We start from the raw sequence: 22,910 nt of genomic DNA, 5'->3' as shown, positions 1-22,910 counted from the left end.
GGCATCTCGACTTGTTTTTTCAAAAGTGAGCGACACACCTCCAAGGCCCACCTAAAATTATCCTCTTTTTCACACTCCAAAAAAGAAAAACCAACAGCAAATGTCTTCTCGGTGGATAAAACACCGACCATCTCGAATAATGGGAGTCGATACTTGTTGGTATTATAGATAGAATCGAGAAGGAGCACTGTCGAGAAAATGTTGAACAACTTTATGGAATCCGGGTGAATCCAAAAAATATCTCGGACCGTAACCTCGTCATCACAATTTCTGTACCGCACCACGTATTTGTTATCATCCAACATTTTCAACAAATGTTGCATCTCGCTCCTATCTCCCCTACTCACCTTTTTATTGTGGTACCATTGATTATACACTTGCCTTATATTTGATATGTTATCGGGTTCCTTCCTTTTCAATGTGGCAGTATATTTTTTGGTTGGATAAAATTCAAGGACATGTCTTTAATAGATGCTTTATCAACCGGATTAAGCCGACATGCAATAGGATGACCTTGTAATTTTGCGCACAAATCATGGTTATGCAAACCACAAACAACAGAGCATCTCCACTTTGTGCTAGCCAACATGTAACAACGGATTTTAAATGGACACTCGCTCTAGTACCCGTGTCGTCTCTTTGAAAATTCTTTAGAGGAGGATGGTATTTCCCACTTCTTTCGCACAATATTGTTACAAACAAGTTTCTTCTTGCCATACCATTATCCGATCTTCCTATCGCCACACCAAAACCAAGGTTAATTACGTTCCTACGAATCCATGTTAGCATGCTTTCACGATCATCAAAGTCTTACTTGCTACGAAAGTCACCTCCGACATCTACCACATTTGCGACTACCCCATCGATACTCGTACAAACATCAACTAAAGTAGCTAATTCTCTTGAAATATTATCAGGGTGCACCATACCTATTTTGTTAAAATCACACAGAATTACAAAATGCTAGAAAAAAAAACTGCAGAGACTATTCCGTAGATGTATCTACGGAAGTGTTCATCTTCAACACCTTCCGTAGATGGATCTACGGAAGCTACGTAACTTTTTTGCAGAAAAAATAGTTGACAATGTGAACAATGTAGTGGTTGAAAGTGATTATTTACCTGAAATTCAGACTCTTCTTGCTCCCTTTGATTTGTTGCACCAAAAAATTTGAGTGTTGGAGTGAAATAGGGTATTGATGATGTAGGGTTTTTAGGGTGTGAAGTATGAAAAGTTTGAAGAAATGAAACAATTGGGGAGTGATCATTCTGGTTCAAACTATATCAGGCACTACCGTAGATGAATTACGGAACAATTTGGCGCTAAGCTTTTCCGTAGATGCATCTACGGAAGCTTCCCTTAACTGATTTTTATGTGTATTTTTTCCATATATACACTAGTTTATTACGCTTCCGTAGATGCATCTACGAAAGAAATCGAATTTTTTTTAAAATATGAGATATTTCTGGATGTACATCTATGGAAATTTAAGGCAAAATTGGAATTTTGCGTGGTGTAATAGTCCCATAATATACAAGCATTTGAGTTTTTTTTTTGTACAATACACTAGAAAAGCATTGAATATGTTAAAAAAATTCTCTAATTTTTAGGATTGCTCCATCAATCAAATTTGCTTAAAAAAAAAACTAACTTCAACGATTTTAATATTTATTTATTTATTTACTTATTATTTTATTTTTTTTACACTTTTCCAGCCATGTTGGTGACGAACAAAGAAAAAGAATAGAGGAAGAACTTGAGTTTTCACTATTACAGAGTTGAACACGCAAACTCCACCTCTAACATCACACCCAGTCAAGTCTCTCATGTAATCGCAACAGAAAATCCAATTGAATCCCTAACCGTCATCATCATCTCTTATGCCTAATCAAACACAATAGAAAACCCCAATCTCCTCCTCCGAATCGCCGGAACACATGGCGACTCCGGCACCGGATTCAATCTTCCTCGAAGACTTCGGCCAGACAGTCGACCTCACCCGCCGCATCCGCGAGGTTCTACTCAATTACCCCGAGGGAACAACTGTCCTTAAGGAGCTAATTCAGAACGCCGATGACGCCGGTGCTACCACTGTTTCCCTCTGTCTCGACCTCCGCTCCCACGGACGCGATTCTCTGCTCTCGGATTCTCTATCGCAGTGGCAAGGACCCGCGCTGTTGGCCTACAACAATGCTGTTTTCTCTGAAGAGGATTTTGTTAGTATTTCGAAAATAGGTGGGAGTAGTAAGCATGGACAAGCTTCTAAAACCGGTCGCTTCGGGTATTTTACTAATTTTCTGTTCTTCAGTGTGATTTCCATTCATTAGGTTGATGTTGTGTGCTTGTTTTGTGCTGTTAACTGGTTCTAAGTCCAATGTTGTTGAGTTAGGGGCCGTTGAGAATCTATGCTAAGCTTGGTATCTGTTGTCATGGTTCATCGCGATACATTACAAGTGATATATGGTTGCTGTTGAAAGTGTTGTACTGCATTGTTATTGTTTTTGTTATTGTGCTTGTGGTAGTTTGTTTTTTTTGTATGCTGAAGGCTTGCTTGCTGTAATTTGTTTTGTTTATTTTCCTCATTATAAACTGTTATAATGAAAGCTGGTCTCTCTGTAATGCAATGCCAAAGTTCTGATAATGAGAGTGAGAGGATGTGTCGGAATGTCCAATTAATATTTTATTCATAAAATTAATGAGAGATGTGGGTGATAAGATAGCGTGTTAAGTTTTAAACTGCGGTTTCGGTAGGACTGTTGGTGGTGTTGCGATTTAGGAGAATCATGGTTAGATGCGGCTGATGCAGCCTCAAAAGCGGTCTAATTGTGGCGACATTAAAATCTGTCTTGTCGTGTTCTAGATTGCGGTTCTGAATCTTTATTTAAAAACCTAATTGGATTTTTGAATCTGAATTTCATTAATTTTGGCACCGGTTTAAGTAATTAATAATGCTCACTGTCTTCTTTTTTGTTCTCATAAATATTTCTCATATAGACATGATATTTTAGTTATAAATTTCTCTAAATTTCGTATTCATTATTGTTCTGTGTTTTCCAGGGTTGGCTTCAACTCAGTTTACCATTTAACAGATCTTCCTTCGTTTGTGAGTGGAAAATATGTGGTATTATTTGATCCTCAGGGTGTTTTTCTTCCAAGAGTTTCTGCAGCGAATCCTGGGAAGCGGATTGACTTCACCAGTTCATCTGCCCTCTCCTTTTACAAGGATCAGTTTTCCCCGTTTTGTGCGTTTGGTTGTGATATGCAGAGTCCTTTTGCTGGAACTTTGTTCCGTTTTCCTTTGAGGAATGTAGATCAGGCAGCCAAAAGTAAGCTTTCAAGGCAAGCATATTCACCAGAAGACATCTCCTCCATGTTTTCTCAGCTCTTTGAAGAAGGGATTTTGACACTTCTCTTTCTAAAGAGTGTGCTATCCATTGAAATGTATGTGTGGGATGCCAGCAAACCTGAGCCAAGGAAAATTCATTCATATTCTGTTAGTTCAGTAACTGATGATACGGTTTGGCATCGGCAAGCACTTCTCAGATTGTCCAAGTGTTCGAATACCCCAACTGAACTGGATGCATTCCCATTGGAATTTGTAAGTGAGACAGTAACTGGAGGCGAAACAGAGAGACAAACAGAGAGATTTTATGTGGTACAAACAATGGCCTCAGCATCCAGTAGGATTGGTTCTTTTGCTACAACTGCATCAAAAGAACATGACATTCACTTAATGCCGTGGGCATCAGTCGCAGCATGCATTTCTGATAATTCACCTAATGTAATTAATTTACAATATCTTATACTTATGTCTTTTACTTTTGGTTCTGCACCCATGAGCATGTATTTAGTTAACTTTTATCTTTTATCATAGTTATGAATGTGAGTATGGTGAAAGTAGTAACCTATTTTGCTACATTTTTGTTCATCCAACCTAGCAATTAATTTGACTGCAGTTTTTGATTGAAAGTTAGGCATACAACAGTTTGAAGTTTAATTTTCTATTGGCCTTGTTTATAAGGGTTTGAAGAAATTTTATTGCTCTGGTTGAGTCTTGGAGTGATCAGGTATTGGGGGGATTAGAATCTTAAGAACAAAAAAACAAACTCACGCCTTCATGACTGTTATTGGTTTGAATTATTTCTTTTGGCCCTTTCTGAGGTTTTAATGAAGGTATTTAAGTTAGAGATGTATCTTTGTTAGGCCGTTGCAAGGATTTGAGCTCTTTACGGATATGGTATACCTTTTTTTCTTGTTTTTGAACCTCCACTCTTCTTTTGCCCCCTCGTAGGATGTGGTATCTTCCTTTGCATGTCCCTAATTGTAAATTTGTTCTTTATTCATCCATCCAATAGAAAAGGTCTGAAAGTTTAAATTTTGTGTATGAATTTCACTATAAGAACTGCTGACCCTTGTTTTTGAAGGACAATTGTACTGTCTATTAAAACTTTCGCATTCTTTTGTGAAGGTCTTCTTTGTTGCTATATCTCCATGGTTCATCCCTCATATTGCCATGTATGGTTTTTACAGAAAAAAGTTCTCAGGACTGGCCAGGCATTCTGTTTTCTTCCACTGCCCGTTAGAACTGGACTCAGTGTACAAGTCAATGGTTTCTTTGAGGTATCATCAAATCGTCGTGGCATTTGGTATGGGGATGACATGGACAGAAGCGGAAAAGTTCGTTCTATCTGGAACAGGCTTCTTCTAGAAGACGTTGTGGTTCCTGCTTTTGTGCATATGCTGCATTGTGTAAAGGAATTGTTAGGGCCAACAGACTTATACTATTCTTTATGGCCTATTGGTTCCTTTGAAGAGCCATGGAGCATTTTGGTTCAACAAATATACAAAAGTGTTTGTAATGCTCCAGTTATCTATTCAGAATTGAATGGAGGAAGATGGGTATCGCCGAGCGAAGCCTTTCTTCATGATGAAAAATTCACCAAAAGCAAGGACCTTGGTTTGGCTCTCATGCAATTGGGAATGCCAGTTGTGCATTTGCCCGATTCATTATTTGACATGCTTTTAAAAAATAGTTCCAGCAAGGTGGTTACTCCTGGTACAGTACGTGAATTTCTTAGGGAATGTGAAACATCTAATTATTTGAGCAGATCATACAAGCTTCTATTATTAGAATATTGCCTTGAGGACCTGGTTGATGATGATGTTGGTAAAGAGGCTTACAATCTGCCCTTGCTTCCTTTAGCAAATGGAAGTTTTGCATCATTTTTGAAAGCATCAAAAGGAAATTCATACTTCATTTGTGATGAATTAGAGTACAAACTGCTGCAACCTGTTTCGGACAGAGTGATTGATCATAGCATTCCTTCCAACATATTGAGCAGACTCTCTGGTGTTGCAATGTCTTCAAATACCAACCTTGCTCTTTTCAGTATTCAATATTTTGTTCAGTTATTCCCTGCATTTATGCCAGCTGACTGGAAATATAAAAGTAAAGTGTTCTGGGATCCAGACTTGTGTCAAAAGCCAACATTATCATGGTTTTTGCTATTCTGGCAATATCTAGGAAAGCATAATGAAACATTGCAACTATTTAGTGATTGGCCAATTTTACCATCCACGTCTGGATTTCTTTTAAGACCTTCCAGACAGTTGAAAATGATAAATGGAAGCAATCTCTCGGGTGCAGTACAGGATATCCTCGTGAAAATTGGATGCAATATATTGAAGTCAAGTTATGTAGTTGAACATCCGGATTTATTCAATTATGTATGTGATGGAAATGCCGCAGGTGTCCTGCAATCAATTTTTAATGTATTTTCAAGTGCTGACATTATGCAAATTTCACTTGACAGTCTGATAGCTGAAGAACGAAATGAACTCCGCAAATTTCTTCTTGACCCTAAATGGTATGTTGGACACTCTATGGATGAATTCAGCTCAAGGTTTTGCAAGAAATTACCTATATATCAAGTCTATGGCAGAGAGTCTGTTCAAGATTGCCAGTTCTCTGACTTAGAAAATCCTCGGAAGTACTTACCACCATTGAATGTGCCAGAGTTTATTCTGGTGGACATTGAATTCATCGTCAGATCCTCAAGTATCGAGGAGGAGGATATTCTGTCTAGGTATTATGGAATTGAAAGAATGGGGAAAGCAGAGTTTTACAAGGAGCATGTTTTTCATAGGGTTGGGGAGTTGCAAGCCGATGTTCGTGATAGCATAATGCTGTCCGTTCTACAAAATTTGCCGCTTTTGTCTCTCGAGGATGTATCTATCAGGGACCTGTTGAGAAATTTAAAATTTATCCCAACTCTCACTGGGGCTCTTAAGTGTCCTTCAGTTTTATATGATCCTAGTAATGAGGAACTGTATGCGTTACTAGAAGACTCAGATAGTTTCCCTTGTGGTGCTTTCCGAGAATATGATATCCTTAATATTCTGCGTGGCCTGGGCCTTAGAACTTCAGTGTCTCCAGAAACTGTTCTAGAAAGTGCTCGATGTATCGCGCATCTGATGCATGAGGATCAACAAAAGGCACATTCAAAAGGGAAAGTGCTTTTCTCTTACCTAGAAGTTAATGCATTGAAATGGCTTCCTGATCAAGTTGATGGTAATAAAGGAGGAGTTAACTGGATGTTATCACGAGCAGCAACTGCTTTTAGGTCTCGCAATACAAAATCTGATCTTGAAAAATTCTGGAATGACCTTCAATTGATTTCCTGGTGCCCAGTTTTAGCCTCCCCTCCGCTTCACTCGTTACCATGGCAGGTTGTTTCATCAATGGTTGCTCCTCCAAAACATGTAAGGCCACCAAATGATTTATGGTTAGTCTCAGCTAGCATGCGGATACTGGATGGTGAATGCTCTTCCACAGCTTTATTGTATAGCCTGGGATGGATGTCACCGCCAGGAGGAGGTGTAATTGCTGCCCAATTGCTAGAGCTTGGAAAAAATAATGAGATTGTGACTGATCAAGTTCTTAGGCAGGAATTAGCGCTGGCAATGCCAAGGATATACTCGATACTTACAGGAATGATGGCTTCAGATGAGATTGAGATTGTTAAGGTTGTTCTTGAAGGCTGTCGATGGATTTGGGTGGGAGACGGATTTACAACCTCTGATGAGGTTGTCCTTGATGGTCCTCTTCATTTGGCTCCATACATACGAGTTATACCAACTGACTTGGCGGTTTTCAAAAAATTGTTTCTAAAACTTGGCATTCGTGAATTCTTGCAACCTGCTGACTATGCTAATATTCTCCATAGGATGGCAAATAGAAAAGGCTCATCTCCTCTTGACACACAGGAGATTAGGGCTGTCACACTAATAGTGCATCAGCTAGCTGAAGTTTTCCATCATGAACAAAAAGTTCAGCTCTATCTTCCAGATGTGTCAGGTAGATTATTTCTTGCGGGTGACTTGGTTTATAATGATGCCCCCTGGTTGCTTGGCTCCGAAGATCTTGATGGCTCATTCGGAAATGCATCAACTGTGCGTTGGAATGCAAAAAGCGCAGTTCAAAAATTTGTGCATGGAAACATTTCTAATGATGTGGCAGAGAAATTGGGCGTCTGTTCTCTTCGCAGGATGTTGCTGGCTGAGAGTGCTGATTCAATGAATTTTGGTCTGTCTGGAGCTGCTGAGGCTTTTGGACAGCACGAGGCATTGACAACGAGGCTTAAACATATTCTTGAAATGTATGCTGATGGACCTGGGACTCTGTTTGAGCTGGTACAAAATGCAGAAGATGCTGGAGCTTCTGAAGTAATATTTCTTTTGGATAAATCTCAATATGGGACTTCTTCCATTCTTTCTCCTGAAATGGCTGATTGGCAAGGTCCTGCTTTGTACTGCTTTAATGACTCAGTTTTTAGTCCACAAGATCTTTATGCAATTTCTCGTATTGGTCAAGAAAGTAAACTTGAGAAGGCTTTTGCAATAGGAAGATTTGGACTGGGATTTAATTGTGTCTATCATTTTACAGACATCCCTATGTTTGTTTCTGGTGAAAATATAGTAATGTTTGACCCTCATGCCAGTAATTTACCTGGAATATCTCCTTCCCACCCTGGTTTACGAATTAAGTTTGTGGGACGGCAGATTTTGGAGCAATTTCCTGATCAATTTTCTTCAATGTTGCATTTTGGCTGTGACTTGCAACAGTCCTTTCCTGGCACACTATTCCGATTCCCTCTTAGAACTGCAAGTGTTGCCTCCCGGAGTCAAATTAAAAAGGAAGTTTATACACCTGAAGATGTCAGATCTCTGTTTGCTGCTTTTTCTGAAGCTGTTTCTGAAACATTACTTTTCTTGCATAATGTGAAATCTATCTCTATTTTTGTGAAGGAAGGAACAGGAGATGAAATGCACCTACTGCACCGTATACGCAGAACTTGTATTGGTGAGGCTGAAATTGAATCTACTGAAGCCAAGGACGCGTTCAACTTTTTCAAGGAAAATAGACGCGTTGGAATGAATAGAGTCCAGTTTCTGAAGAAACTAAGCCAATCAATTGGCCGAGATTTGCCTTATAAATGCCAAAAAATCCTGATTACAGAGCAAGGCATATCTGGTCACCATTTGCACTATTGGATGATCACAGAATGTTTAGGCGGTGGGAATGTTCGAAAGGGCACATCTGAGGCATCCCATAACAATTCTTACAATTTTGTTCCTTGGGCATGTGTTGCTGCATATTTGAAATCTGTTAAGCTTAGTGGGGACCTAGTTGATAGTTCAGAGGTGGAGGGTGATTCTGTAGTTTCTCCTGACCTTTTTCAAATTGCTAGTTTGCCTACACATCCACAGGAAAATTTTGAAGGTCGTGCATTCTGTTTTTTACCTTTACCGATCAATACTGGCCTTCCTGCTCATGTAAATGCATACTTTGAATTATCATCAAATCGCAGGGATATCTGGTTTGGTTCTGATATGACAGGGGATGGAAGAAAGCGATCAGACTGGAATATATACCTCCTTGAAAATGTTGTTGCTCCTGCCTATGGTCGTTTGCTTGAGAAGGTAGCACTGGAAATTGGCCCCTGCAATTTATTCTTCTCATTATGGCCGACAACAATAAGCTTAGAACCTTGGGCATCGGTAGTACGGAAACTATATCAATTTGTTGCTGAATTTGATCTCCGTTTATTATACACTGAAGCTAGAGGAGGTCAGTGGATTTCAACCAAATATGCTATATTTCCCGATTTTACTTTCCCCAAAGCAGCTGAACTTATAAAGGCGTTGTCTGGTGCTTCTCTACCTGTCATTTCACTTCCACAGTCACTTTTAGAAAAGTTTATGGAAATATGTCCATCGTTGCATTTTCTAAAACCTAAGCTATTAAGGACTTTGCTAATCAAAAGGAAGCGTGAATTTAAGGATAGGGATGCTATGATTTTGACGCTTGAATATTGCTTACATGACTTGCAAGAGTCTGTGCAGTTTGATACACTCTTTGGCCTGCCATTGTTGCCACTCGCAGATGGTTCCTTTACATTAGTTGATAAGAAGGGGGTTGGAGAAAGAGTTTACATTGCACGTGGTGATGAATATGGGCTTCTCAAAGATTCCCTTCCTCATCAACTTGTAATTAATGCTATTCCAGAAGAAGTTCATAAAAAACTTTGTTACATTGCCCAAACAGATAGCACAAATATTTCTTTCTTGTCATGCCATTTGCTTGAGAAACTTCTAGTGAAATTACTTCCTGTAGAATGGCAACATGCTTCACAAGTAAGTTGGACTCCTGGTATTCAAGGCCAACCAAGTTTAGAATGGTTGCAACTGCTGTGGAATTATCTGAAAGCATATTGTGAGGATCTTTTAATTTTTTCTAAGTGGCCTATATTGCCTGTTGGCAATGATTGCTTGATGCAGTTAACACCAAATTCAAATGTGATAAAAAATGATGGTTGGAGTGAGAAAATGTCTTCTTTATTGTTGAAGGTTGGATGTTTATTCTTGAGGCAGGACCTGCAACTAGAGCACCCTGAATTGGAATGCTTTGTCCAATCACCTACAGCAAGAGGTGTATTAAATGTGTTTCTGGCTATTGCTGGGGAGCCACAGAAGATTGAAGAGATTTTTACACATGTATCTGAAGGAGAGCTTCATGAACTCCGGAGCTATATCCTCCAATCAAAATGGTTTTCTGAAGAGCAAATTGATAGCACTCATATTGAAATCATCAAACATCTTCCTATATTTGAGTCATACCAAAACAGAAAACTTGTAAATTTGGTTAATCCTATCAAATGGCTTGGTCCTACTGGTGTTCGTGAAGTTCTTTTAAGGGATAGCTTCATAAGAATTGAATCAGAAATGGAAGGGGTCATTATGAGGAGGTATTTAGGGATAAAAGAACCAACAAAAATAGAATTCTTCAAAGATCACATATTCAATCATATGTCAGAGTTCCTTTTGAACCAGGAAGCTGTGTCATCCATTCTGAATGACGTTCAGGATTTGATCAAAGAGGATATCTCTCTCAAGTCTTCACTTTCTGCTGTACCATTTGTTCTGGCAGCCAATGGATCTTGGCAACAACCATCTAGGTAATGTTACCGTTTTTCTTCTTTTTCCAACATAGTATCTTAAATAAGTTGCCTTTCTATATTATATAATATTTTTTCTGTGATATTGCTGCTAAATACCATCAGTGCCAGGAAGAAAGCAATACAACATGTTTGCAGTGTTGTACTAGAAACATCATTAATTGCTGTGGAAACAAAGCGATAAATATTTTCCAGGACAACGTTTATCATGCTAAATGTTGTACTGGGAACAACATCATTAATAGCAAGTTTGCAATAAAACATGCTATGGTTTCTTAAACTTTTTATGTTTCCTCAAATTTTTTAAATGCTTTGACTGATCTGGTTATTTAAAGGCATATAAATGACTTGAATATTCTATAGATTTTTGTAAAAAAAGGTTGGAGACATCTTATAAATCTGCTGGGTTTGTTTCCTGATCTTCCATGAAATGGCCGAGTTTAATCAACCATTTTAGGAATATGTGATCTACATTATTTCCATAATACACTAGTTTCTTTTTCCTAGCAGATGTTTGTGTTAGAAATAGAACCACAAAAGTGTTTCACCTTCTAAGTAGTTTTTGGTACATAGTATTATAATTAACATTAGTATTGAAGCATTTTACTACACTGATTGCATATGCCGAATCCGGCTTAGTGTGTGCCAAATAAATCGACTTTCCCACTAACCTCTGATACTGACCCTTGTCAACTCTGATACTTTCCTCCTTGTTGGAATTTCCGCCTTATTTGCGGCCGCCCCTAGTCGCCTTAATTGCGGCACTTTGGCTTGCCTTCATTGCATCCCCCAACACCTTCATTGTGTTGGGTTTGAAGGGGTGGATTTAGTCCCACATAGATTAGAGGTATGACTTGTGTTGTGTTTATAAGTGGGGGCAATCCTCACCCTACAAGCCGGTTTTGTAGGTATGAGTTAGGCCCAGCCCAAATTCTGAGACTCCTCATAGCTCATCTTATGATTTTGTTCAATGGGAACACGTGTAGGTTTGCATTCAAGTTTTCCAGTTTCCTCTTAGCGGATCCTCTAAGATTATAAATTGATTCTAGGAAATAACTTACGATTTTCTGATATAATATGAAAGATATTATGAAATATTTTCTTAGTCTTAACCTGCAACCTTAATTTGATTGGAAATAATCACGCTTTAACAACAATATATGTTTGCAATCATGTTGGAGTTTGACCAAACCAAAACAGGTAATGCATCAACTGCTTGATAAAAATGTGCTGCAGTTAGATATCATGTTATCTGTAAATTATTCAAAGTAATTTGTGTAAATGCACAAACATTGATTTTCTGGTGCATGATATCATCTATTGTTATTTATCCTTTAAGGGTTAAGCTTCCTGATTAAGTAATTTACTTGCTTCAAAACTGGCGTTTGGATTACTGACTAGAATATTTATGCAGGCTTTATGATCCTCGGGTTCCTGAGCTTAAAAAGATGCTGCATACAGATGCTTTTTTTCCCTCTGACAAATTTTTGGATCCAGAAATTTTGGATATTTTAGTTAGCCTTGGACTTAGGACCAGCATGGGATTTTCTGGTTTGCTTGATTGTGCTAGATCAGTCAGCTTGTTGCACGATTCTGGGGACACTGAAGCCTTCAAGAATGGTAGAGAGTTATTGGGGTTTTTAGATACGTTATCGTGTAAGCTTTCAAATAAAGGAGAAAGTAAGAATGATGATGAGTGGAGTGGCATGGCTGTGGGAAGCAGCGACATAATGGATGATACTGTTCTATGTGATGGCTTTTGTGAAAATGAGAGCTCCACGAATGATATTGATTCATTTATTAGCAGCTCTATTCTTGACATGCCAGAAGAAGAATTTTGGTCTGAATTGAAGCTAATCTCTTGGTGTCCAGTTATTTCTGATCCACCTGTACGGGGACTTCCTTGGTTACAATCCAGTAACCAAGTAGCATCCCCCACAATTGTGAGGCCTAAATCACAGATGTGGATGGTATCTTCTTCAATGCTCATATTAGATGGTGAATGTGACAAGACATATCTACAAACAAAACTTGGGTGGATGGATTGCCCAAATGTAAGTGTTTTATCAAAACAATTAATTGAGCTATCTAAGTCCTATACACAGCTGAAGACACATTCATTGCTGGATTCTGATTTTGATGCTCACTTGCAAAAGGAAATACCCTGCCTTTATTCAAAATTGCAAGAATATATTAATACTGACGACTTCATTGAACTGAAAGCAGGGTTAGATGGTGTTTCTTGGATCTGGATTGGTGACGATTTTGTATCCCCAAATGCACTTGCATTTGATTCACCAGTAAAATTTACTCCTTATTTATATGTGGTTCCATCTGAACTGTCAGAGTATAAAGATTTGATGATAAAGTTAGGAGTCAAATTGAGTTTTGGTATTTCAGACTATCTTCATGTGCTACAGAAGTTGCAGAATGATGTGCATGGAGTTCCTCTTTCAAAAGATCAGTTAAATTTTGTCCGCTGTGTTCTTGAAGCTATACAAGAATGTTGCCCGGAGAAGTCACATTTTGATCCTTTTGACAGTCCCTTGTTGATTCCTGATGCTTTTGGAGTTCTTATGTATTCAGGAGATCTTGTATACAACGATGCACCTTGGATGGAAAACAATTCTCTTGTTGGAAGACATTTTGTGCATCCATGTATCAGCAATGATTTGGCAGAAAGGCTGGGCGTACAGTCAGTTCGTTGCCTCTCTTTAGTCAGTGAAGATATGACTAAAAATCTGCCGTGCATGGACTACAATAAAATAAATGAACTTTTGGCATTGTATGGAAACAGTGAATTTTTGTTGTTTGACCTTCTTGAGTTGGCAGATTGCTGCAAAGCCAAAAAGTTACACCTAGTTTATGATAAGAGGGAACATCCTCGCCAGTCTTTGCTTCAGCACAATTTAGGTGAGATATTTTTTAATAATTTTGACGGACTTTTTGGAGTATATCACATTCTTCTAGGTGTCAAGGGTTGTCCTAGATTTTTTAACCCAAGTGGTTCCCCAGGGTTTTGGAAAATGGCTGGGTTGGATTGGTGGGCTCACCATGCTAGCCATCCTACTCAAGTTGAAACTTGTGGGTTGATATTATTTGAGAAAAGATGAAAGATGCAGAGGCAGAATCAGACCAATGTAATGAGGGGCCTAAGTAGAAAGAACACCATACTTGCTTATGTATGTGGCCATAAAAGACTTAACCTATCTAGTGGGTATGCCTACGAGGGTTATAAATGTATTCCTTTCCTTTCTCATTTAGCAGTTAGGTTGTTGCCTTGTGATTTGGTGGCCACAGATTCTCCTTATCAAAACAGCTTTCCCTTGTTGCCTTGTGCCTTTCTCCCTCTTGCACATAGCTGTCCTTTCTCATGCATAATTGTTCGAAACATCATTGTTAACAGCCTTTCGTGCATAATTGTTCCAAACACCATTGCTTTTGCTCATGTGCTGTTTATTTGTAGTGAAATGACCATATTGTGTTTAAGTTTTTTTTTTTTTATTTTTAAGTTTTCTAAATTGCTGTTAACATGGCATGCTTTATTCGCACAGGTGAATTCCAAGGGCCTGCTCTTGTAGCAATTTTTGAAGGTGCTTGCTTGAGTCGAGAGGAATTTAGTAGTCTTCAGCTCCTTCCTCCATGGAGATTACGTGGCAACACAGTTAATTATGGTTTGGGATTGGTTTGTTGCTATTCAGTATGCGACCTTCTCTCAGTTGTATCTGGTGGTTATTTTTATATGTTTGATCCTCGTGGTTTGGTACTTGCTGGAGTTTCAACTAATGCCCCATCAGCAAAGATGTTTTCTTTGATAGGTATAGTGTGATAGTCTATATTAACGTAAAATAGTTTCTTTATTTTCCTTCTTTGTCGCATTGATGATTTTTTTACTGCACTGCTGACTTATATCACTGTACAGTATTAACCTTAGGTCGAAACATATTTTACAATGTCATATGGTTGGGGCTGTTGGCTCTAAGAATAGTAGGCATGGATGTTTTCAGCATTTGTACTGAAAATTTTGAACTACTGCAGTATTTGCCTAATAATAGTCATAAGAAAGAGGGAAGCATTCTTAACTATAATCATTCACTAAATTTTTTTTCTTTCCACATACCTTCTCTTCAAATTTATCAAAGTACACAATTTGTTTTTTGTTATTTTTCTTTTAAACTTATAGAAGATAAATACTCAATAATTTCTTTTTGGCTCAAGTTATTTTCAGTTTTGGAATAAATCATTCAGTTGATTAATGATATATAAAGACTGGTTAGTTCACAACCGCATATTGACATATTTAATCATTTAAGTTGTTCACTGTTCTTAAACGGTAAAAAAATTTCAGTTTTGGAATAATTAATCGCTCAATTGGTTAATGATATAAACAGAGTGGTTAATGAGCAACCCTATATTAACCTGATTAGTCATTTAAGTTGATAGTTATTCTTAAAACGGAAATACATTTTCAAGAAATTCATAAATATATTTGTAGTTTTATTCTTAGACGTCTTTGATGTGCTACAAAATTGTAAGGCCTACAAGTTTCTTTTTACTTGTATGTATATTCGTTGTGTTACTGGTTCTTGCTTGTCATCTTATACTTTAATGTTTTTCTTCCTTACTATTTTTGTTTTAATGAAGTAAAAGAACATTACTATTCATTTGTTTTCTTTTTAAAATCTGAAAATATATATTAATTTTGATATTCACTTTTCTATGCAATAGTAGAACTAAGTTGTTTATTTTTGAGGTTTTCAGGTACTAATCTGAAACAACGATTTCATGATCAGTTTAGTCCAATGCTTATCGATCAGAATGACCTATGGTCATTATCTGATTCTACTATTATTCGGATGCCTCTATCCTCTGATTGCTTGAAGGTTGGATCTGACTTGGGGGCGAACCGAGTAAAGCATATTACTGATATATTTATGGAGCATGGATCTAGAGCACTCTTATTTCTGAAGTCAGTATTGGAGGTAATTTTATAACTATTCTGTTGTAGATTGATACAGAATGAAAGAAAAGCACGAGATTTAACAGATCAGATTAGAGTCCAAAATTTCTTTTTTAATCACTAGATCAAACCCTTAAGATTTAAATAAACATCCATATGAAAATATATCAAATTATTTGTTTAATTAATAATAGATAGATCAAACCCTTAGAATAAACCCATATAAAAATAGATCAAACCCTCAGAATAATTAATAATAAAATTATATAGTATTGACCCATGCATTGTATGGGTAGGCGTCTAGTTACTGATTCATATTGGAATGTTCCTTATCCTCTATAATTTACTCCCTCATTTTTTATTTAATATAAAAGTCATATAAAACACTTGCATACACACTTTGTCTTGTTTGACATTGACACCTTGCTGCTTCACGAGAAAATTCTTGCTTGGAATGCTTTCATAAATCTATCCTGAACTAGAGTAAAAAACTATCCTTCCATACAGGTATCAATATCAACATGGGAGGAAGGACAATCACATCCATGCCAAAATTTTTCAATTAGCATTGATCCAGCCTCTTCCATTATGAGGAATCCATTTTCAGAAAAGAAATGGAGAAAGTTCCAATTATCAAGACTATTTAGCAGCTCTAATGCTGCAATTAAGATGCATGTAATAGATGTGAATTTATGTTCAGAAGGAACTACATTCATTGATCGATGGCTTCTTGCACTCACCTTGGGTTCTGGGCAAACAAGAAATATGGCACTAGATAGGTATGTTCTTTTATACAAAATGTAGTGGATAATGTGTCTACTACGATGCACAAATTGCATGGATATAAATAATCCATGTTGATTTTTGGGAAGCATGAAGTTCTTTGTTGAACTAAAAGATAAAATAGTCACGAATAAGAAAACTAGAAACTGAGAAATTTATGAATGTGTCGTATTTTCCTTAATTTGGCTTATTTCTTGGAAAATATTTTTTTCGTTTCCGTAGTTTTGTACTTAATTAAGACTTTCTTTTTCCTTTATTCCTTTTGAAGAGATGTGTTGTCTTCTTTATTTTATACTTTGTTAAACAACATTTTTTTCTTTAACTTTTGAAATCGATTTTGAGTTAACATGATTGAAGTTTCATATTTACTTTTCAGACGATATCTTGCTTACAACTTGACTCCTGTTGCCGGAATAGCAGCACTTATATCAAGAAATGGCCATTATACGAATGTATACTCAACTAGCTCAATCATGACTCCTCTTCCTTTGTCTGGCGTTATAAACTTGCCTGTGACTGTCTTTGGTTGTTTCCTTGTGTGTCACAACAAAGGCCGCTATCTCTTTAAATACCAAGACAAGGGTGCTTCAGCCGAGGGAAACTTTGATGCTGGAAATCAGTTAATTGAATCATGGAACAGAGAGCTCATGTCTTGTGTATGTGATTCCTATGTTGAAATGGTTTTGGAAATTCAGAAGCTGAGAAGGGATGCTTCAAGTTCTATAATTGATTCTAGTACCCGGCCAATCAATCAATCTCTGAAGGCTTCTGGAGATCAAATCTACTCCTTCTGGCCACGTTCTTCTGAGCGGGAAGTTCTAAATGATCAACTTGATGCCCACAGTAACATCCCTTCAAGTTCAACTACAGTTCTTAGAGCTGACTGGGAATGCCTTAAAGAACGGGTAATACATCCATTTTATTCTCGAATTGTTGACCTTCCAGTATGGCAGCTGTACTCAGGAAATTTAGTCAAGGCTGAAGAAGGCATGTTTCTTTCACAGCCTGGGAATGGGATAGTTGGTAGTTTACTTCCCGCTACAGTTTGCAGCTTTGTAAAGGAGCATTATCCTGTATTTTCAGTACCATGGGAATTGGTGACTGAAATTCAAGCTGTGGGTTTCTCAGTGCGTGAAATTAGACCAAAAATGGTTCGAGATCTCCTAAAAGTTTCTTCAAAGTCAATTAATCTTCGATCAGTTGATATGTATATAGATGTTATTGAGTACTGCTTATCAGATTTCCGGCAAACAGGGTCATCTAGTTTGCACAGAGATAACTCACCAGTTGATCTAGATAGTACTAATGTTTTCTTTCCTGAAACTGCTGTCAGAAGCACTTCTTCTCAGCTGGAGTCTAATACCCGCAGCTCCACTGGCATAGCCACTCAGGGTGCAGCCAGTTCTGCAGATGCATTGGAAATGGTGACAAGTTTAGGAAAGGCTTTATTCGATTTTGGACGGGGGGTTGTTGATGATATTGGTAGACCGCCAGCTTACAGGAATCATATCACAGGGATAGGTCAAACTAGGGACCTCCAGTTAATGTCGTTTGCGGCAGAACTCAAAGGTTTACCATGTCCAACTGCCACTGGCCACTTAAAGAAATTGGCTGTAACTGAACTTTGGATTGGGAATAAGGAACAACAGTCATTAATGGTTCCCTTTGGAGAAAAATTTGTTCATCCTAAAGTGTTAGACCGGCAGCTCTTGCGTGACATTTTTTCTAACACATCCCTTCAAGCACTATTGAAATTGCAGAACTTCTCTCTTAATCTGCTGGCTCGTCACATGAAGCTCATTTTCCACGAAGATTGGGTGAACCATGTAATGGGATCAAATACGGCTCCATGGCTTTCATGGGAGAAACTGCCTGGTTCTGGCAGTCAAGGGGGTCCTTCCTCTGAATGGGTTAGAATATTCTGGAAAAGTTTTAAAGGCTCTCAAGAAGAATTATCTCTTTTCTCTGATTGGCCCCTAATTCCTGCTTTTCTTGGTAGGCCAGTCTTATGCCGTGTAAGAGAACGACATTTGGTCTTCGTTCCTCCTCTTTTGGAGCTCACGACATCCACTACTAGGATTATAGAAAGAGAATCAACTGATCTGAGTGGGGTTGGTGTATCTGGAGATAATAACTCCGAATCTGAGTTAGCTGAGTCCTACATTTCAGCTTTTGAAAGACTCCAAACTAGTTACCCTTGGTTATTGCCAATGTTAAACCAGTGTAACATACCCATATTTGATGAGGCATTTATAGATTGCGCTGCTTCGAGCAGTTGTTTTCCTATTCCCGGGAGATCGCTAGGACTGGCTATTGCATCCAAACTTGTAGCAGTAAAGCAAGCTGGATATTTCACTGAACCTACCAACTTCTCAGCTTCAAACTGTGATGCACTTTTTTCACTTTTTTCGGATGAATTCTTTTCCAATGGCTTCCGTTATGCACAGGAAGAAATTGAAGTTTTACGTTCTCTCCCTATATATAAAACAGTTGTTGGTTCTCATACTAAGTTACAAGGTCAAGATCAGTGTATGATCCCTTCAAATTCATTTTTTAAACCATATGACGAGCATTGTCTTTCTTATGCCACTGATTCAAATGAAAGTTCATTTGTTCGAGCCCTTGGGGTACTGGAGTTGCATGATCAACAGATCTTAGTACGGTTTGGCTTGCCCCACTTTGAAAGGAAGCCTCAGAATATGCAAGAGGAAATATTAGTATACGTTTTTAAAAATTGGCATGATCTTCAATCAGATCAATCTGTTGTTGAAGCTTTGAAAGAGACTAAATTTGTTAGAAATTCTGATGAATTTTCAACAGATCTGTTGAAGCCCATGGAACTATTTGATCCTGGTGATGCTTTATTGATATCTATTTTCTTTGGTGAAAGAAAAAAGTTTCCTGGGGAAAGGTTTAGCACTGAAGGTTGGATTCGGATATTAAGGAAACTTGGCCTTCGAACTGCTAGTGACGTAGATGTAATTATGGAATGTGCCAAAAGAGTTGAGTTTCTTGGAATTGAGTGCATGAAATCAGGTGATTTGGATGACTTTGGGGCAGACACGACCAACTCTCGTCCTGAAGTTTCACCAGAACTATGGGCATTGGGAGGATCTGTAGTTGAATTTGTTTTCTCTAACTTTGCTCTCTTTTTTAGCAACAACTTCTGTGATCTTCTTGGCAAGATTGCATGTGTACCTGCTGAACTGGGGTTTCCAAGTGTAGGTTGCAAGAGGGTGCTTGCTTCATATAGTGAAGCTATTTTATCTAAAGATTGGCCTCTGGCTTGGAGTTGTGCTCCCATTCTATGCAGACAATATACTATGCCTCCAGAGTACTCCTGGGGAGCTCTCCATCTACGCAGCCCTCCAGCTTTTTCCACAGTTTTGAAGCACTTGCAAGTAAAATTAATACTTTTGGTTTACTTACTCTATCTGTATGACACCATCTAAAAAAAACTATCTGTATGACTTAACTATATGAATTTCATTCTAACATTGTTTCATCCTAGGTGATTGGAAAAAATGGAGGTGAAGATACTCTTGCTCATTGGCCCATTGTTTCAGGATTGGACATTGAAAAATGTACCTGTGAAATTCTAAAATATTTGGACAAAATCTGGGGTTCCCTTTCTCCTTCAGGTGCTTCACTACTCTAACCTTGTTGCAATAGGGTCAGTACTCAGTAGTGACCTGACATGTGCAGAAGCTTAGTGATGGTAGAAAACAAGTTCATTGATTTTCTAATTACTTTTGCTTTGACAGATATTGCAGAGCTAAGGGGGGTAGCCTTTCTGCCTGCTGCAAATGGAACACGCTTAGTGACCGCCGATGCTCTTTTTGCTCGTTTGATGATTAATTTGTCTCCATTTGCTTTTGAACTTCCGGCAGTATATCTCCCATTTGCAAAGATTCTTAAGGATTTAGGACTTCAAGATGTGCTAACACTGTCCGCTGCAAAAGATCTTCTCTTAAATCTTCAGAAAGCTTGTGGGTATCAGCATTTAAATCCCAATGAGCTCCGTGCTGTGATGGAAATTTTGAATTTTATTTGCGATCAAATCAGTGAAGGGAACCCATTTGATGGTTATGATTGGAAATCAGAAGTCATAGTACCTGACGATGGCTGCAGACTTGTTCATTCCACGTCCTGTGTCTATGTTGATTCTGATGGCTCTCGATATGTCAAATGTATTAATACTTCTAGAATTAGATTTGTCCATGCAGACCTTCCTGAGAGAGTATGTATTGTCCTGGGTATTAAAAAATTGTCAGATGTCGTCATCGAGGTAATAAGATTTCAGATGCATTTTCCTATGTAATGCAATGTTATTTTTAAATTGATGAGGCTTTTACTTACTGAAAGGTTTCTATGTGATTTTAGGAACTAGATGAGAATCAGATACTTCAGACTTTGGGATCTGTGGGGTCTGTTTCACTAGTGACCATCAAACAGAAGTTATCAAGCAAATCTCTTCAAAGTGCTGTATGGACAGTTGTTAATAGTATGGGGAGTTACATTCCTGCATTGAATAGATTTTCATTGGAAAAAATAGAAAGCTTATTGAACTCTATTGCAGAAAAGCTGCAATTTGTTAAGCACCTTAAAACAAGGTTCTTGCTCTTGCCGAATTTAGTAGATGTTACATGTGCATCCAAAGATTTCATTATCCCAGAGTGGAATAATGAATCCGCACATCAAACTCTCTATTATATAAGCCAAACAAGATCCTGTATTCTAATTGCTGAACCACCAACCTATATTTCCCTTTTCGATCTCATTTCTATAATTGTCAGCCAGGTATTAGGCTCTCCTATCATATTGCCTGTTGGATCCTTATTTGATTGTCCAGAAGGATTTGAGATTGCAGTTGTTAACGTTTTAAAACTTTGCTCGGACAAGAAAGAAGTTGAATCCGTGAATGGAAGTAATAATATGGTTGGCAAAGATCTATTGCCACAAGATGCCCGTCTTGTGCAGTTCCATCCATTGAGGCCTTTTTATTCTGGGGAAATAGTTGCATGGCGATCTCAACATGGAGAAAAACTGAAATATGGCAGGGTTTCTGAGGATGTCAGACCACCAGCAGGTCAAGCAGCTCTGTATAGGTTTAAGATTGAAGTTGCACCAGGGGTTACAGAAGCTTTCCTTTCATCACAAGTATTTTCATTTAAAAGTGTATCCGCAAGCAGTCCCCTGAAAGAAACATTGCTTCATGATAGCCCCGTTTTAGGAAGTAACAGTTCCCGCGCGGATTTCCCAGAAAGTTCAGGAAGGGGAGAACTAAACTCTCAGGTTCAGCATGTTGACTTTTTTTCTTTCTAAGTAGAAGTATTTATTTAACGTGCAATATGCTTCGAACTTTTCCCACCTTTTCCGATTATTCATCTAGGAAAGAGGATTTTCTTACATTAAATCTGCAGTCATTACAGACATTGTAATTCATGACCCATTGAATGCTTTCCAATGACATAGACCTGAATAAGATTTATCTTCACATTTGAGAGGAGTGATACTATTTTAGTTGTTTTGGTTCTGAGGAAACATTAATTAGTTTCGGGCAATGGTGAGAGTGCAGTGAAGTCTTTAAATGAAATACCTTTTCAACTGCTAACTATATTGTTTAAGACTGTATCTTCCTCTAACTGTTTGTTACTCACAATCTTTCATTTAAAGCGTATTATTCATGCTGTGGCATTTCTTATATTGCTTGTAGGTCTTGCTTGATGTGCTTAAACTGAATGAGAATTTTGTGTGTTTGCAGGTGCCATCTTTGAGAGAGCAGTCTGGCAAAGTTTCAGCTGCGGAACTGGTGCACGCTGTAAATGAAATTCTCTCTGCTGCTGGGATCAATATGGATGCTGAGAAGCAGGCTCTGCTTCAAAAAACAGTAGATTTGCAAGAAAATCTGAAAGAATCACAGGCAGCACTACTGTTGGAGCAGGTTGGTGATTTCTAATTTAGGACTATGTGTATGCTTGATTTCATTTTTGGAGTCAGTTGATTCTAGAGGTGTAAAATTGATTTGACATGTTTGAATATTCTCTATGCCTCCGGAATTGATTGTTATTTGAAGGTTTTGCTTCTATAAACCGTTCTCAAAGCCTTAAATAATTGAGAACGGTTTTATTAGTAGTTTAAAAAAGTAATATATATGATTGAACAACAAAGTAGTTTCCTAGATTCTTTGAGATGCATTTATATGGTAGAGTGAGATTCTGTGTTTGTTTGAAATGACTTACCATATTATAATGTACTGTACAGGAAAAGGTTGAACGATCAACAAAAGAGGCTGATACAGCAAAAGCAGCATGGACTTGTCGGGTTTGTCTGAGTTATGAGGTTGATATAACATTAGTTCCTTGTGGTCATGTTTTGTGTCGGAAATGTTCTTCTGCAGTATCAAAGTGTCCCTTTTGTCGGCTTCAAGTTACAAGAGCTATCAGAATTTTTCGTCCATAGCATCTATACTGGTTTGATAAGCCTTTTGACAATGTTTCTAAGTTCCATTTGGCAATGGTGGCTAACTTCTTTCTTGAAAGTATTTCTTCAAGAGTTTGATCAGATAGAAATTAGCCAGCCACATGTAGATTCTTGTGTAAATCATGTGATTGAAACTCAAATATATGGATGCTTTTATTGTTTTTCTA

General features: G+C 37.9%; 1 protein-coding gene across 2 annotated transcripts; it reads left to right on the top strand.

Moving 5' to 3' along the window:
• The first annotated feature begins 1,710 nt into the window (after positions 1–1,710).
• Positions 1,711–22,910, top strand: LOC131595712 (uncharacterized). Of its 2 annotated transcripts, XM_058868157.1 has the most exons (13): positions 1,711–2,281; positions 3,058–3,781; positions 4,531–10,517; positions 11,932–13,430; positions 14,072–14,335; positions 15,279–15,499; positions 15,985–16,256; positions 16,637–19,661; positions 19,772–19,901; positions 20,025–20,548; positions 20,644–21,555; positions 22,025–22,204; positions 22,525–22,910. In XM_058868157.1, the coding sequence occupies exons 1-13, from the start codon at positions 1,938–1,940 to the stop codon at positions 22,720–22,722; spliced, it is 14,280 nt and encodes a 4,759-aa protein (XP_058724140.1). In that variant the 5' UTR covers positions 1,711–1,937; the 3' UTR covers positions 22,723–22,910. The 2 variants fall into 2 exon arrangements, with proteins under 2 accessions (XP_058724140.1, XP_058724142.1); XM_058868159.1 differs by lacking the exon at positions 1,711–2,281 and having other exon boundaries at positions 3,645–3,781; positions 4,469–10,517.

This window comes from Vicia villosa, linkage group LG4, assembly GCF_029867415.1.
Source record: "Vicia villosa cultivar HV-30 ecotype Madison, WI linkage group LG4, Vvil1.0, whole genome shotgun sequence".
Classification (NCBI taxonomy): domain Eukaryota; kingdom Viridiplantae; phylum Streptophyta; class Magnoliopsida; order Fabales; family Fabaceae; genus Vicia; species Vicia villosa.
Note: the sequence above shows the minus strand (reverse complement) of the source record. Positions and strands in the feature narration are given on the sequence as shown.

Excerpts from the sequence above, each read along its gene's own strand:
- LOC131595712 (XM_058868157.1), top strand. The coding sequence starts at position 1,938 with ATGGCGACTCCGGCACCGGATTCAATCTTCCTCGAAGACTTCGGCCAG. Across the intron at positions 10,518-11,931 it reads TCTTGGCAACAACCATCTAG|GCTTTATGATCCTCGGGTTC; the intron begins GTAATGTTACCG and ends ATATTTATGCAG. Across the intron at positions 14,336-15,278 it reads AAAGATGTTTTCTTTGATAG|GTACTAATCTGAAACAACGA; the intron begins GTATAGTGTGAT and ends TGAGGTTTTCAG.